This window comes from Pristiophorus japonicus, chromosome 1 (assembly GCF_044704955.1).
Source record: "Pristiophorus japonicus isolate sPriJap1 chromosome 1, sPriJap1.hap1, whole genome shotgun sequence".
NCBI classification, from domain to species: domain Eukaryota; kingdom Metazoa; phylum Chordata; class Chondrichthyes; family Pristiophoridae; genus Pristiophorus; species Pristiophorus japonicus.
In genome coordinates this window covers 530,331,399-530,349,151 of record NC_091977.1, presented here as the reverse complement: position 1 = coordinate 530,349,151, position 17,753 = coordinate 530,331,399, and the positions used below count along the sequence as shown (strand labels likewise).

General features: G+C 46.0%; 1 protein-coding gene across 3 annotated transcripts in view; it reads left to right on the top strand.

Moving 5' to 3' along the window:
* LOC139277917 (intermembrane lipid transfer protein VPS13B-like) overlaps positions 1-17,753 on the top strand; it is a 1,209,249-nt gene that overhangs the window by 1,134,262 nt on the left and 57,234 nt on the right. For all 3 annotated transcript variants that reach the window (XM_070896555.1, XM_070896554.1, XM_070896561.1), the window contains exons 50-52: positions 1,252-1,440; positions 4,269-4,415; positions 15,820-16,103. In XM_070896555.1, coding sequence (XP_070752656.1) covers positions 1,252-1,440; positions 4,269-4,415; positions 15,820-16,103 — 620 coding nt within the window. The remainder of the gene's footprint in view (positions 1-1,251; positions 1,441-4,268; positions 4,416-15,819; positions 16,104-17,753) is intronic.

Sequence of the window (17,753 nt, the reverse complement as noted above, 5' to 3'; positions counted from 1 at the left end):
GGATCTGCCTTTGTCCCCATGATTCCCTTGTCCCATCCTTAGTTGTGCTGTTCATCAGGTTCCTGTTAGAGGCGAGATGTTACCACAGAGGAAAGGAATGAGCCACTTGGGCTACACTTGCACGTTTCTTTATGGACTTAAAGGCAGTAGGTCCTTTAAGAATCATAAACCTTACAGCACAGAAGGAGGCCATTTGACTCATCATGGAAAGGCCGTCCAATTAGTGCCATTCCCCGGCTCTTTTCCCATCGCCCTGCAAATTTCTCCCCTTCAAGCACTTTATCCAATTCTCTTTTGAAAGTTACTACTGAATCTGCTTCAACTATCATCATCATAGGCAGTCCCTGGGAATTGAGGAAGTCTTGCTTCACTCTTAAAATGAGTTCTTAGGCGGCTGAACAGTCCAATACGAGAACCACAGTCCCTGTCACAGGTGGGACAGATAGTCGCTGAGAGAAAGGGTGGGTGGGGAGTCTGGTTTGCCGCACGCTCTTTCTGCTGCCTGAGCTTGTTTTCTGCATGCTGTCGGCGATGAGACTCGAAGCGCTCAGCGCCCTCCCGGATGCACTTCCTTCACTTAGGGCGGTCTTTGGCCAGGGGCTCCCAGGTGTCAGTGGGGATGTTGCACTTTATCAGGGAGGCTTTGAGGGGGGCCTTGTAACATTTTCTCTGCCCACCTTTGGTAGGAGGGAGGCCATTTTGAAACATAGAAATAGAAACATAGAAATTTACAGCACAGAAGGAGGCCATTTCAGCCCATCATGCCCCTTGAGCATGTTCCTGCATTTAATGAGATCATGGCTGATCTGTGACCTAACTCTATATACCCGCCTTTGCCCCATATCCCTTAATATCTTTGGTTAACAAAAATCTTATCAACCTCAGATTTAAAATGAACAGTTGATCTAGCATCAACTGCCATTTGTGGAAGACAGTTCCAAACTTCTAGCACATTCTGCGTTTCCAAACTTCACCCCTGAAGGCCTGGTGCAGTCCAGATTGTAACAACTCGCTGCGTCAAAAAAAAAATGTCTCCTCGTGGGAGCAGGTTGCTGACCATGCACTCGGGGCTTGGAAATAGCACATGACTCGAAAAGGGAGAGGAGAAATCATTTGTTAAAAATACAGGCAATTTTGATTAGGTTAAAATGCTGGCTTATTAACCTAGACAAAAAAACAATGCAAAGTACCAGGGAAAATTCTTTAAAAATGCTATAAAAACGCTATATTTTTTTTAACCATTATTTTCAGGAGCCTTTCCAGCTTGGTATCTATTGGGCCAGTACGAACACGGTGCACAAATCGACAGCAATCCGGCTTGTGCATGACGTCACATCCCCCAAGTGGAAGGATTATCCCATCACTGATGTCATTACACTGGACGAGGAAGGCATTGCCGACGCAGATGTAAAACTTGGAACCTTTCCAGATCATCAGAAGGTCAGTTTACATAAGAATATAAGAACATAAGAAATAGGAGCAGGAGTAAGCCATACGGTCCCTCGAGCCTGCTCCGCCATTTAATACGATCATGGCTGATCCGATCATGGACTCAGGTCCACTTCCCTGCCCGCTCCCCATAACCCCTCAATCCCTTATCGGTTAGGAAACTGTCTATCTGTGTCTTAAATTTATTCAATGTCCCGGCTTCTCTGAGGCAGCGAATTCCACAGATTTACAACCCTCTGAGAGAAGAAATTTCTCCTCATCTCAGTTTTAAATGGGCGGCCCCTTATTCTAAGATTATGCCCTCTAGTTCTAGTCTGCCTCATCAGTGGAAACATCCTCTCTGCATTCACCTTGTCAAGCCCCCTCATAATCTTAAACATTTCGATAAGATCACCTCTCATGCTTCTGAATTCAATGAGTGGAGGCCCAATCTCTTCAACCTTTCCTCATAAGTCAACCCCCTCATCTCCGGAATCAACCTAGTATTGAGTTTTTATTTGCACTTGTGGGCACATGAAGAAACCAGCCCAAGGGTTCTTCCTGTTGGGACATTAGTCAGGTATCTAAAACTGTAAAGAAAAGCTCCTTCCCCATGAGTAGAGAAAGAAAATTGGTTCCAGATGCTGCGCATGCTATCTTGCCAGCTCCTATTGCTGCTTGCATTTCAACAAGGGTCCAGGTGCACGATCTCCCAGAAAATACTGCACTTGTTACATTGCAAACTGCTGCATTGTGGCTTGTTGTAAACGATTTCTTACTTCATGATTAGATTCTATGAAACATAGGAACAAGAGTAGGCCATTCAGTCCCTCGAGCCTGTTTCGCCATTCAATTCGATCATGTCTGATCTGTATCTTAACTCCCATCTACCCGCCTTGGTTCCATATCTCTTAATAACCTTGCCCAACAAAAATCTATCAATCTCAGTTTTAAAACTTTCAATTGATTCTCCAGCCTCAACAGCATTTTGCGGAGAGATTTCCATGACACTTTGTGCTTCCTGACATCACCCCTCGACGGCCTAGCTCTCATTTAAAGTCATGCTCCTTTGGTTCTGGACTCCACCATCAGAAGAAATTGTTTCTCTCCGTCTACCTTTTAATCATCTTAAACACCTCAAATAGATCACCCCTTAATCTCTATAATCAAGGAAATACTATGCAATCATTCCTCCTAATTTAACCCCGGTCGTAGATAGTCCCTCGAAACGAGGATGACTTGCTTCCACGCCAAAAAGGGATGAGTTCACAGGTGTTTCAATGAAGGACTTAATATTCCAGATCCTGAACTACATCTTGAAGGGTGGAAGATGCCTGTGCGTGGATTTTTTTAACGTGGGGTGGCCGTTGTACACCAGCCACCACACGAGCTTGACAGAGCTAGGTCTTGGTCCAGTGGCAAGGGTTATCCAAGACGACTGGAGACCAGCTCTGCTGCACAGACCTAGTGCGCACACACATATCGCAGTGCGAGGCTGGTCTGTGCTGCCCCTGGACCCTCGCCTCTTCTGGCCCCGAACTCACGCCTCTCCTGGGCGCCGATCACATCCCTCTACAAGCTCTCACCGCTCCTTCGCCCCAATCTTGCCGCTCCTGCTGTACCTGCCCACGCTCCAATCACCGACCTGGACCTTGATGACATCCCGCTTCGCTGCCGTCGCCCTCCTGCACCAGCTCGCCCTGTGCCTTGCCGCGGTATGTTGCCACGCTGCCCATGGCCGCCGCTCGCTGCTCCTTTTATGGCCCCGACCTGCCGCTGATGGTCAGGGCCGCCACGGTATCATTCTGGTGAATCTGTGCTAAACCCTCTCCAAGACCACTATATCTTTCCCACATCAGATAGGGTCTAACCAGAGCTCTGGAACAACTAGCATAACTTCCATCCGCTTGTGTTAAAGGCCAACATTGCATTAGCCTTTAAAACTATTTTTGTATCTCTCCACTAGCTTTTCGTGACTTCTGTACATAGACCCCTAAATCTCTCTGCTCCTCCTCCGTTCCTAGCTACTTGCCATTTAGAAAGTGCCTTCATCATTCTTTTTTCGGACCAGTGTGGAAGACTTCACAATGACCTTTCTTAATCTGAAAAAACAGAAAAAACAAATAATACTTGATTTTATCCACACTCAACAGACCCAACAGATTATTTTGCTTCCCCAAAAGCTACTTGAACAATGACACACCTCCTTCACACAGTGCTGAGGGAGTGCCGCACTGTCGGAGATGCCGTCTTTCGGATGAGACGTTAAATCAAGGCCCCATCTGCCCCCTCAGGTGGACGTAAAAGATCTTATAGCACTACTTTAAAGAAGACCAGGAGAATTATCCTTGGTGACCTGGCCAATATTTATCCCTCAATCAACATCACCAAAACAGATTATCTGGTCGTTATCACAATGCTGTTTGTGGGAGCTTGCTGTGCGCAAATTGGCTGCTGTATTTCCTACATTGCAGCTGTGCTGTACTTCAAAAAGTACTTTATTGGCTGTAAAGCACTTTGGGATGTCCGGTGGTCATTTGAGGTGCTATATAAATGCAAGTCTTACTTTTTATAACTAATGCTGCATGAAATTTTAAAACAGTAGTGAATGGGAGTAATTTATATATTTCCATTTTTGTGCTGCAAATGCTATAGGATCCTCAGTGCAAAGGTCAATGGGATGACAGCAAGTGTCTATAAGTCTTATTTTTTGTTTGCAAAGCTGCTTGCTGTAAAAGCAGTTCATCAGCTGTGAAGTGGACAGAAGTGATGTTATGTAAAAGCAAGTTCGTTCTTTCTGTTTCTTTCTGTTTTGCTGACATGTTCTCTGTGCTCTGCAGTTATGTCAGTTCTGCATCTCTTCAGTGGTGCGACATGGGATTCAGATCCTTGTGATTGAGGACAAGACCGTTATAATGAACACCACTGGTCACAAAATCTACTATCGACCTCTGCTCATCTTCCCAGAGCAAGCAACACTGAAAGAGGTACAAGTTACAGAAATCACATTTATAATAACTGTCTTTTACTTCATCAAATCTATTGCAATAGTAAATGTCTGTATTCAATCCAAGTTACGGGCTTATGGCGACAGTCACGGTAATTATAGACCTTTGAGTATTTGACTGGCAAATCTAAGTTTAAATCTTTGTCTTGTCTGGCATTCACACACGCTTCCCCTTGAGTGTTTCATTGGTCTTTGCTATAGGCTCTGAAGAAAGGAAAAGTAACCGAGGGGCCCAATGGCATTGCCCAGCCACACTGCGTAGGAATGACCAGGAGTAGGGTATCTCTTATTTTTATTTGGCAATGGTTTTTAGGATTACGGAACCAAGGTGGGTAGATGGAGTTAAGATACAGATCATTTATCGAAACATAAAAGATAATGAGGGAGCTCGACAAGGTGGCTGCAGAGAGGATATTTCCACATGGGGAAACTAAAACTAGGGGTCGTAGGGCTAGAACCTCCACTTTTTTTGCATGCTTAACACCCACTTAACGCCCATTTTACTGCTGAAATTATGTATAAATTATGACACAAAATGGAAACTAGTGGGCATTTTTCGGAAATTTATCGCCGAGCGTGACTTTCCCCATGTGCTTAACGCCGAGAAAAAATATTACCGCCTGCCCATTTTTTGGGGGCGGAATCAGCAGAATGGGCGAATTCAACGCCCATAATATCACCCAGCGTTACTTTCTGCACGGAATTAACACCGAGACTCAATATTAACGCCCACCCACTGTTTTTTGTCGTAAAGAACATATTTACCCAAACTAGCATCCATCGAGATCACACATCATCAGTTTCACCATCTCGCACACATATCGGCCACAAAAAGTGGAACTAACCAGAATGAATCACAGCGTTATGGACACCGTGTTCTCCATCACATATCGCATCCTTTAAAAGGCTGCTGTGCTTCAACCTCGGCGGAGTTCGGATGTACTCTGCAGGTCGTTGGAGTTGATTTGAATATCTGTAAAAACATCTTGACCATACTGTGACCGATTGGAATTGAAGAGGTGTCTTCATCGGGACATTTCTTGTTTGTGAGCAATCGGTGGAAAATAGAGAGCTACTGCAATGGGGCCTGTCCTTTCTCACCCTCTCTTGGTAACCAAATGCTTGCAGAAGACTTGACCTTTGACCTTGCAGTATTTTAGCCTTGATAATTTTTTAACTGTTAGCAAGGTAATTTTAAAAGTAGACTTGACATCCCCGAAGGAACGCTGCACTGCATTATGTGCCCAATGTAAGAAGTGACAGACAGATGAGGAGGACCAGATGTTACACCCACCTCCAGTACAAGGAGAAGCAGTCTTACTTCGACTTGCCCGACACCACCTGCCTTCGGAGACTGCGCTTCCACAAAGAGGTTATCACTGAGGTATGTCAGCTGATAAGGACAGATCTGCAGCCTGCCAGCACCATCAGTACTGCACTGTCCGTCGAGGTCAAAGTCACCGCGGCACTGTCATTCTACGCCTCGGCTTCTTTTCAGGTCGCAGCTGGTGACATTTGCGGACTTTCTCAGCATGCCACACATCGCCGCATTGAAGCCCTGTACGCATGCAGGAGGGACTTGATCAGCTTCCTGATAACCAGGGAGGCACAGAGTGAGAGGGCTCTGGGATTCTCCAGAATTGCAAACTTCCCCAAAGTGCAGGGAGCAATAGACTGTGCGCACATCGCGATGCAGCCACCTTTTCAGGATGTTGGGGTTTTCAGGAACTGCAAGAGATTCCACTCCCTGAATGTCCAACTGGTTGTCGACCACCAGCAAATTATACTGGCAGTGAATGCTCAATTTCCGGACAGCATCCATGAAGCTCACATCCTGGGTGAGAGCACTGTATCTGACTTGTTTAACAATGAGCCACAAGGTCAATGCTGGATGCTTGGTGACAAAGGATATGGCCTCGTCACCTGGCTAATGACCCCTCTGCATGACACCCACGCCGAGGCTGAAAGGCGATACAACAAGAGCCACAGAGCAACTCGCAATATCATGGAGAAAACCATTGGAGTGCTGAAGCAGCGCTTTAGATGCCTGGACCACTCTGATACCTCCAATACCACCCTGAACAGGTAGCTCAATTCGTGATGGTGTGCTGCATGCTACACAACTTGGCTATCAGGAGGGGACAAGAATTGCCTGATGAGTCTGACAGTCCACCTCACCAGAGAGAGGACGAGGAGGCGGATGCTGACATCGGGCCAGACAATCAGGCTGATGCTGATGCCATATCCCCGTCCCCCTGTAGACCGCATGAAAGGGCCCGTGGTGACATGATAGTTGCAAAAGCCTTACGTCAGGAGCTCATCAATGATCGCTTTGCCTGAAAGAACATTGGTGTTATTTACAAGGCTGACACACTGCTGGGTGTGCAGGTCATACATCAATGGTGGGCATCACCTTGATGAGAGTTAAATTTTAAGTTGATTGAAGTTAAGTGTGATTATACCCTTTGATGAGGATTCACCAGCGTGTAATGGTGCAGTCAACTGAGCCAATGTGCTACAAGGTTTTGTTAAATAAAAAACATTGAAACCAAACATTAGTCTGAAATCACAAGTATTTCTGTACAAACCAAACCTTCCCCACCCCCACCCCCAGCTTCTCCTCCCACCTCTACCCCTTCCCCTCCTGACTCCAAACCGCCTGGCCGAGGAGGTCCTCAGGCGATGCTTCATTTGGGAGTGGCGGGGGGGCAGTGGCAGGGAACATTAAGACGGATTGCAAAAGCTTCTATAGATATGTAAAGAGAAAAAGGTTAGTAAAGACAAACGTAGGTCCCCTGCAGTCAGAATCAGGGGAAGTCATAATGGGGAACAAAGAAATGGCAGACCAATTGAACAAGTACTTTGGTTCACTAAGGAGGACACAAACAACCTTCCGGATATAAAAGGGGTCAGAGGGTCTAGTAAGAAGGAGGAACTGAGGGAAATCCTTATTAGTCGGGAAATTGTGTTGGGGAAATTGATGGGATTGAAGGCCAATAAATCCCCAGGGCCTGATGGACTGCATCCCAGAATACTTAATGAGGTGACCTTGGAAATAGCGGATGCTTTAACAGTCATTTTCCAACATTCCACTGACTCTGAATCAGTTCCTATCGAGTGGAGGATAGCCAATGTAACCCCACTTTTTAAAAAAGGAGGGAGAGAGAAAACAGGGAATTATAGACCGGTCAGCCTGACATCGGTAGTGGGTAAAATGATGGAATCAATTATTAAGGATGTCATAGCAGCGCATTTGGAAAGAGGTGACATGATAGGTCCAAGTCAGCATGGATTTGTGAAAGGGAAATCATGCTTGACAAATCTTGTGGAATTTTTTGAGGATGTTTCCAGTAGAGTGGACAAGGGAGAACCAGTTGATGTGGTGTATTTGGACTTTCAGAAGGCTTTCAACAAGGTCCCACACAAGAGATTAATGTGCAAAGTTAAAGCACATGGGATTGGGGGTAGTGTGCTGATGTGGATTGAGAACTGGTTGTCAGACAGGAAGCAAAGAGTAGGAGTAAATGGGTACTTTTCAGAATGGCAGGCAGTGACTAGTGGGGGTACCGCAAGGTTCTCTGCTGGGGCCCCAGCTGTTTACACTGTACATTAATGATTTAGACGAGGGGATTAAATGTAGTATCTCCAAATTTGCGGATGACACTAAGTTGGGTGGCAGTGTGAGCTGCGAGGAGGATGCTATGAGGCTGCAGAGTGACTTGGATAGGTTAGGTGAGTGGGCAAATGCATGGCAGATGAAGTATAATGTGGATAAATGTGAGGTTATCCACTTTGGTTGTAAAAACAGAGAGACAGACTATTATCTGAATGGTGACAGATTAGGAAAAGGGGAGGTGCAACGAGACCTGGGTGTCATGGTACATCAGTCATTGAAGGTTGGCATGCAGGTACAGCAGGTGGTTAAGAAAACAAATGGCATGTTGGCCTTCATAGCGAGGGATTTGAGTACAGGGGCAGGGAGGTGTTACTACAGTTGTACAGGGCCTTGGTGAGGCCACACCTGGAGTATTGTGGACAGTTTTGGTCTCCTAACTTGAGGAAAGATATTCTTGCTATTGAGGGAGTGCAGCGAAGGTTCACCAGACTGATTCCTGGGATGGCGGGACTGACCTATCAAGAAAGACTGGATCAACTGGGCTTGTATTCACTGGAGTTCAGAAGAATGAGAGGGGATCTCATAGAAACGTTTAAAATTCTGACGGGTTTAGACAGGTTAGATGCAGGAAGAATGTTCCCAATGTTGGGGAAGTCCAGAACCAGGGGTCACAGTCTAAGGATAAGGGGTAAGCCATTAAGACCGAGATGAGGAGAAACTTCTTCACCCAGAGAGTGGTGAACCTGTGGAATTCTCTACCACAGAAAGTAGTTGAGGCCAATTCACTAAATATATTCAAAAAGGAGTTAGATGTAGTCCTTACTACTAGGGGGATCAAAGGGTATGGCGAGAAAGCAGGAATGGGGTACTGAAGTTGCATGTTCATCCATGAACTCATTGAATGGCGGTGCAGGATCGAAGGGCCGAATGGCCTACTTTTGTACCTATTTTCTATGTTTCTATGTGACGGCTGGAGTGCTGCTTGGACGGATATGGGAGAGGACGATCCCGAGGTGGGAACGTGATCCGAGCCAGAAGCAAGATGTTGCTGCTGGCTCTCATGTGTGGTTGACAATGGGGACGCATCACCTTGGGGTGCAGTGCAACGTTCTCTGGGAGCCCTCCGCCGCCAGTGTTCCTGGCTACCAGCTCCAGGGCCTCCTCCATCCCTTCCATGTTATATCTTCTTTGTTGGCCAAAAACTCGGTGGCAACTATGTTCTTGGTGCTTAGTAAGCTTTTTGCTGCTGGTGAATCTCTGTCGTGCCTCCCACAACAGCCAGACAAGCACACACCACAGCCACACGCGCTTTCAGTGCCTCTGAGCTCCCTTCCTCTCTGACTCCTCTGCGCATGTCATGATGACCCTTGACCTCCTGAATCGTGGGAATCAAGAATTGCCATGCCATTGCTAAGGGCGGCCACACTTTACGGCAGAAGGTCAAAAAAATTTAACGCTACCGCCCATTTGATATCGCTTGCGGTAACGCCCATTTTCAAAAATGGAAACTAGGTGTTTTGAGAATAGGTGAGAAGCCGTGATCAGAAAAACCTTTTCTAACGCCCACACCGGAAATAGCACCCATTTTTGGGCGCCAAGCACAAAAGTGGAGGTTCTATCCCTCTGTTTCAGAATAAGGAGCTGCCGATTTAAAACTGAGATGGGGAGGAATTTCTTCTCTCGGGGTTGTAAATCTGTGGCATTCTCTGTCCCAGAGAGCTGTGGTGGCTGGGTCATTGAATATATTTAAGGCGGAGATAGACAGATTTTTGAGGGATAAGGGAATAAAGGGTTATGGGGAGCGGGCAGGGAAGTGGAGCTGAGTCCATTATCAGATCAGCCATGGTTGTATTAATGGCGGAGCAGGCTCGAGGGGCCAAAGACCTACTCCTGCTCCTATTTCTTATGTTCTTTTCAGCCATGATCTAATTACAAAGTATTTACAGCACACAGAAACAGGCCATTCGGTCCAACAGGTCAGTTTATGCTCCACACGAGTCCCCTCCCACCCTTCTTCATCTCACCTTATCAACATCTCCTTCTATTCCTTTCTCCCTCATTAGCTTATCTCGGTTCCCTTTAAATCAATCTATGCTTTTCGCCTCAACCACTCCCTGTGGTAGCGAGTTCCACATTCCAACCACTCTCTGAATTCCTTACTGGATTTATTAGTGACTATGTTATATTTCTGGCCCCGAGTTCTGGTCTCGTCCGCAAGTAGAAACATCTTCTCTACGTCTACCCTTTCGTAAACTTATCAGGTCACCCCTCAGTCTTCTCCTTTCCAAGTGAATGGCAGAGCAGCCTCGAGGGGCTGAATGACTTACTCCCGTTTCCATGTTTCTCTCTCGGCAGATTTCCATAGTTTGGACCCGACCAAACAAGCGGAGGAATGGGTACAGGGAAAGGGCATGGATTAGCAGAAGTACAGTAAAATATCACAGCAAACCAAGTTATCGCATACAACTGTACCAGGTGTTTCTCATTTGAGATGACAGTCATTTTCGCTTGTACATTTGGCTTTAAGTTCTTCACTACTCGGAACAATAGATGCTGAGAGGATGTTTCCTCTGGCTGGAGAGTATAGAACGAGGGGTCACAGTCTCAGGATAAGGAGTCGGCCATTTAGGACTGAGATGAGAAACTTCTTCACTCAGAGGGTGGTGAATCTTTGGAATTCTCTACCCCAGAGGGCTCAGTCATTGAGTATATTCAAGAATGAGAATGGTAGATTTTTGAACACTAAGGGAATCAAAGGATATAGGGAAGGAAAGTGTTGAGGTAGAAGATCAGCTGTGATCTTACTGAATTGGAGAGCAAACTCAAGGGGCCGTGTAGCCTACACCTGCTCCTGTTTCTGATGTTCTCATGTTCTAACAAGGACTTGTACAAGAGTTTACGTAGAGATGTGGGCCTTTCATTTTTTTTTTCTTTCTTTGGCCCTCGGACAGAAACAAAACAATTCACATTGCCACAACGATAAAACTTCAAAGATGATGACTTAAAATTGGAGTTATTTTGATTTTATAATCCCGGCTCGTGTCCTGGGATCAACTGCCCCTCCCAGTATAATATTATCTGTGAATTTGATCATTTGGGGTAGATTTTCACTGCGGACAGTTCTCGGGTGGGCGATGGGAAGAGCGATGGAGCCGCCCGCCCGACTGAAGTCCGAACCGTTTTGATGACATTTAAACATCATCGGTGGTGGCAGGCTGCCCAACCAATGGGAGGGCGGGATTTCCAGCGGCACCTATTTAAAGCATGGTTGCACCTCTTCCAGCTGTCCTTTTACTCTGAAAAATGTTGCTGCCTCGGGAGATTCGGGCTGTTACCCAAGATTCCTGGGATGGCAGGACTGTCGTATGAGGAGAGATTGGGTCAACTCGGCCTGTATTCACTAGAGTTTAGAAGAATGAGAGGGGATCTCATTGAAACGCACAAAATTCTGACTGGATGCGGGGAGGATGTTTCCCCTGGCTGGGAAGTCGAGAACAAGGGGTCACAGTCTCAGGATCCGTGGTGGGAAATTTAGGACCGAGATGAGGAGAAATTTTTTCACTCCGAGGGTGGTGAACCTGTGGAATTCTCTACCCCAGAAGGCTGTGGAGGCCAAATCACTGAATGTATTTAAGAGGGAGTTGGATAGATTTCTAGAAACAAAAGACATCAAGGGGTATGGGGGAAAAGCGGGAATATGGTATTGAGATAGAGGATCAACCATGATCATATTGAATGGCGGTGCAGACTCAAAGGGCTGAATGGCCGACTACTGCTCCTCTTTTCTATGTAAGAGCGCCTCGATTTAGTGACTCGTTGGTATTTCGAGCAGGCGAGGGCACGGAGTCGGGTTCTCTACCCCTCAGATGGCAGCAGCGTGCCCAGGCAGACTCTGTAGCAGGGCCTGGAGTGATGTGGCTAAAAATATAACTGGGCTTCCAAAACACTCTGCCAGAGCTCCACGAAAAATGATTTACTATGACCTTGATGCATAATTTGTAAATGCACTCGTTTTTTTTTTCAATCACGTGACTCAAATTGGCAATCTCCACATCCTGCACTGCTATAAATTACGGATAGTGGTCTCAGCAGATTTTGTTTAACTGACAAATCTTTAACAAATTTCCAGCTATTTAAAGATATGGCCGTAACTAATTATTATATGAATTCCTTTCAAAATTTGACATGCTCCTGTCTAATAATGGCCTTCAGTGTAACTTAAGTAACTTGCGAAGTCTTCAACAGATTTACACCCAATTTCAACACACAGTTTTTATAACTTATTATTTGAAGACTAATTCTACTGTAATTCGAGATGACCGCCTTTGTTATATTAGTCTTTGATGCCCACCCAGTACCTTGAGCTAGGTTGAACATATTTTCACTGACGTCGGCAAGTTGGCAGCTGTGGTCTTGTCATGTTACCCTGAGGGGAGTAACTGCCCCTTCCACCCTTGCTCAACGTCAATCGATGACATGCTTATTGAAGTAAGACATTTATATACATTTCAAAACAAGTAAGGAACTCTAATAACAGCCACTTTCCACCTAGATGGTTGTTTAAAAATATAAAATAAACACAGCTCACACACAAGGAGAAACTTGTATTTATTTATGTTGACGAGCAGTGAGAACTATGGCAGCCATAAGCCTTGTGCATCTCTCGTCTTCCAGACAGTAGGACCAGTAGTTGTGGTGGATAGTGGGTAACGATACGCATGGCCTTTCCCCCAGATAAGTTGGATGTTATTGCATTACGTTATTCCAAGTACTGATGCAGTGGTGAGGCCACTCAGGGACTGACAGAGATGTTTAAAGAAATGGCTTCGCTCAGCGAGCAGTTGGAGTATGAGTTGCTTTGCAGATCCTGTCGCACAGCACATGAGCTGCTCCGTTAGTGTGTCAGTTAGTCAGTCTCCAGTCGTCCTGCTCCAACCCTTGCCACTGGATAAAGGCCCAGCTCTGTCGAGCCCGTGTGGTGGCTGGTGTGCAACGGTCACCACACGTTAAAAAAATCCATGCACAGGCATCTTCCACCCCCTCAATTGGAGTTCAGGACTGGAACATCGGCTCCTTCATTGAAACATCTGTGAACCCATGTGGAAGCAAGTCATCCTCGTTCGAGGGACCGCCTATGATGATGATGAGTGTGTCACTAATAAAAAGCATACAAATGTGCTTGTAATGCCTACTGCCAATCTTTTGCCCCTTCCACCCACCCATTCTTTGAAGTGGGGAAAAATATAAATGTGCAATTACATTGGGCTGGATTTTCGGTTGTCTTCACGCCTCAGTTAGTGGCCAGAGAAGGCGTTAATGCGAGCGTTTGAGCTTAGCGACCGGGCGCGCGGCTGATAACGCCCCGACGGAAAATTCATTCAAGGCTCACTGGGGACTCAAACCATGAGCGCCTGGCTGCTGACAATCACTCCGATCATGGCGTATTCCTGCTGCAACGCGCACACTTGTGCCCCGATCGCTAAATTCGGTGCATGCGCCTTATTGAGCGCCCGCCAATAACAACGTCTGGGAAAACAATCGATCCAGGATTGCAGAGTTGTTAACTGGTGGCTACTTAAAGGGACGAGGAAGCGCATCCTTCGGAGGTCACAGTCAGTGCAACATTGACACAGAACACGATGCGTGAGCCTCCCAGTTTGCAGCGGCAGACAGACGTAACAAGGTTGAAAACAAATGATTTTGAAAACTTTTAATAGGTGCATTACTATGCCGCACCTTTAGGACTCGGCTTTTCCCGGGATCTGACTCGGAGTTCCGCGCATGCGCAATGCATCCGCGAAATGTACCAACCAAACTTTCGTTATCGTTCCCCCCCAGCTCTGGTGTGCAACGGCTGATTTGTCGCCCCTGTCAGCTCTTCGACCGATTCTAACGAATTTCTGGGCGCAAATTTGTTCAAGGTGCGAAAAGTACCGCTCCGCTTAGATTAACGCCACAACAGAGGCGCGACCGAATTTCTCCCCGTAGAATTTTACAGCGCAGAAACAGGCCATTCGACCAAACTGGTCCATGCCCACATTATGCTCCACGTGAGCCGCCTTCATCTCACCCTGCCTAAGTAGGTCTTACATCAGAGTGAATCACATCTCATTGTGAGAGGTCATACCTCCTCCAGCCCTACAACTTCCAAGATCTCTGCGCTCCTCCAATTCTGGCCGTTTGCGCATTCCCGAATTTAATTGTCCACCATTGGTGCCGTGCCTTCAGCTGCCTAGGCTCAAGGCTCTGGAATTCCCTCCCTAAACCTCTCTACCTCTCTTTCCTCCTTTAAGACGTTCCTTAATACCTACCAAGCTTTTGGTCATCTGTCCTAATATTTCCTTATGTGGTTCAGTGTCAAATTTTGTTTGACAATCGCTCCTGTGAAGCGCCATGGGATGTTTTGCTATGTTAAAGGCATTATATAAATGCACGTTGTTGCTGTTGGAAGGCCAAGTATTTTCCAGCAGGTTGAGAGGAACGATGGAGAGAATGTGCTATCTTGCTAATGTAGTCCAGTTACACATTAGCTTCGGCACAATTGGTTGGAGTGCCCCTTTTTCTCAGCTCGGGAATGTGTCAAAGGGGACGAATTATCATTGAAAATGAGACAAAACGTCTTTTAACCAAAGCACTCCCTAAGCTGATAAGTGGCAAGTAACATTCACGGCACACAAGTGCTAGGCAATGACTATCTCCAACAAGCAAGAGTCCAACCACCGCCCCTTGACATTCAACGGCATTACCATCACCGAATCCCCCACCATCAAAATCCTGGGGGTCACCATTGACCAGAAATTTAATTGGACCAGCCACATAAATACTGTGGCAACAAGAGAAGGTCAGAAGCTGGATATTCATGGGAATACCACCACCTCTACGTTCCCCTCCAAGTCACCCACCATCCTGATTTGGAAGTATATCACAGTTCCTTCATCGTCGCTGGGTCAGAATCTTGGAACTCGTCACTAACAGCACTGTGAGAGTACCTTCACCACATGGACTGCAGTGGTTCAAGAAGGCGCTTGCCACCATCTTCTCGAGGGCGATTAGGGATGGGCAATAAATGCCGGCCTTGCCAGCGACGCCCACATCCCATGAACGAATAAAAAATAACAACAAATGTACATTAGCGTTTTTTGTTCTTTGTGATTGTTTATTATTTACCACTCAATTGGTAGCATCCTCGCCTCCATGTCAGTAGGTTATGGATTCAAGTCCCACTCCAAACACTTGAGCGCATAATCCAGGCAGATACTGCAGGGTAGTACTGAAGGAGTGCTGCACTGTCAGAGGTGCCATCTTTCAGATGAGTGGTTAAAAAAAGCAGAAAAATAGGAGCAGCAGTAGGCCATTTGGCCCTTCAAGTCTGCACCGCCATTCAACATGATCATGGCTGATCCTCTATCTCAACACCATATTCCCGCTTTTTCCCCATACCCCTTGATCGAAACCTAGAAAAATAGAAGCAGTGGTAAACTGCTCTCTGAGGTAAAAGATCGCACTATTTAGAAGAAGAGCAAGAGAGTTCTTTCCGGTGTCCTGGCCAATATTTATCCCTTATCTGCTCATCTATGACACTGCTGTTTCTGGGAGCTTGCTGTGTGCAAATTGGTTCCTATGTTACAACAGTGACTCCACTTCAAAAGTACTTCATTGGTTGTAAAGCACTTTGGAACGGCCGTGAAATGTGCTTCATAAATGCATGTCTTTCTTTTATAATGTTGATCAAGAAGTATTACTGCTTAACGTTGTTTGTGTTTTGCAGCATGACTACATGCCGGAGAGTGCTGTATTTAGCCTCGGCCCGGCGAAGGCCCAATCTCCTGCCGTGCCAAGTTCCATTCCTTGCTGGGACTTTGTCGCCGGGGGGAGTCCGACCAATGCAAGCGTCCCGCTGCCCCAGAAACATCTGCTGCTCGGTTACTCCCCACGCGTTGGCGCAAGCAGCTGTCAGTACTGGAGTCTGCCAGCTGTGATTAGGCCAGATTTTCCGAGGCAAAGCATGGCGGTGCCTCTCGGGGATTCCGGTGAAAGTGGATTCTGTTCCAGGTACAGTGGAAGTAATCTTTTTCTGCCGTGCACAACTATTTAACTTCAACATTGATATTTCAAGAAACTAACCAACACACACCATAGGGACTTCGCGGAAGGCATTCATGTTTGAAGACAGAAATTCAGTAATTTCCCCCCTTTTTGTTTCTGAAGTAAAAATGCCTTCATGTGCTTTGTGACTAATCATTATCAATTCTCTTTCTCTGAATCACAAATTTCTCTTCACAGTTAATGGACTGAAATCTGGCAAGAACATCCAATCATTTGTAGACTTGATCAGCAACGTCATGTTTAGTTTCAGTAGATTTATTAGCGTCAGTGTGTTTTTCTCCTGCTGTTAATCCATAAGCTCTGTTCAAACACTAAGTCTTGTCAAACCTTATTATTATCAAAGCGTGAGGGCCTGCAATATAGTTCACATCAGGCATTCACTGGGCAGGGTAGGAATTCATAGAAACCTAGAATGATACAGCGCACAAGGAGGCCATTCGGCCCATCGTGCCTGTGCCGGCTCTTTGAAAGAGCGATCCAATTAGTCCCACTTTCTCCCTGCACTTTTCCCCATAGTCCTGCAAATGTTTCCTTATCAAGGAACTCACCTCCTGCATAATGGTGACTGTGCTTCATAAAAATAAATGATTGGGCCAGAAATTGCGGTCGTAGGCTTCCCGTGGGCAGATGCCTCTGACTACAAAAAAAATTACAAAAATACCCGGTGGTCCCGGAGAAATGAATACTTCCACTCCAAGGCCTAGATAGTTGCGCAGCCCAGCAAAGGGGCCCATGTATTCCATGAGCATAGACGCATCCTGGGATTACATGGGCCGGACCACCAATGAAAATGTAATATTTCCATTGATAGTAGTGGTGAGTTCCGTTTGTATGGAGCTCCCATGACTACAAATGGGAATACAGATTGAAACTCCCTTATCCGGAAACCTCGGGACCTGGCCTGTTCTGGATAAGGGATTTTTCCGGATGAGGGGTTAAATTGGATGGTACTGAGCAAGGGGATATCGGGGCTGGCTGGCTTGGGGCTGGGAGTGGGGCAGAGAGATCATGCAGCGGGAGGGCAGTGGATCGTAGGGTCAGGCCAGCGATTGAAGGATTCGGCAGCGAGAAGGACTTCAATTTGTTTATGTCGGAGTTCTGCGCATGAGCCACCTGGTGGCCGGGAATGGTTCTGGATGAGGGGCGATTCTGGATAAAGGAATTCTGAATAAGGGAGGTTCAACCTGTACCACCAAAAACAAATAAAACGCAATGCATATTTTTTTAATTAAAACCTCACATATATAAAATTAATAGAAATTGAATTAAATAAAATGATTTAGAATGTTTTTTATTTTTTAAATGTTTTTAAAAATATGTTTTACTAGTGTTAAAAATAAACTTACCTTAATAGACAGGGTTTTTATATAAAAGTTAGTCATAAAATTTATTTTTTCTATCTTTTAAAACTCTTACGCTGGCCTGCTTTTACCAGGTATGTAAGATTTTAAGGACATGAGTTGGGCAAATAACCCAAATCTCCGCTGGCGAAGGCCCTTCTCCCGGGAATGCACGTGCAGTGCGGGGCTTCTTCGGGCGTGTGCGTACATCGTATGCACCCAGAGAGGCTGCAATTTAAGGACCATAATGTAAAGC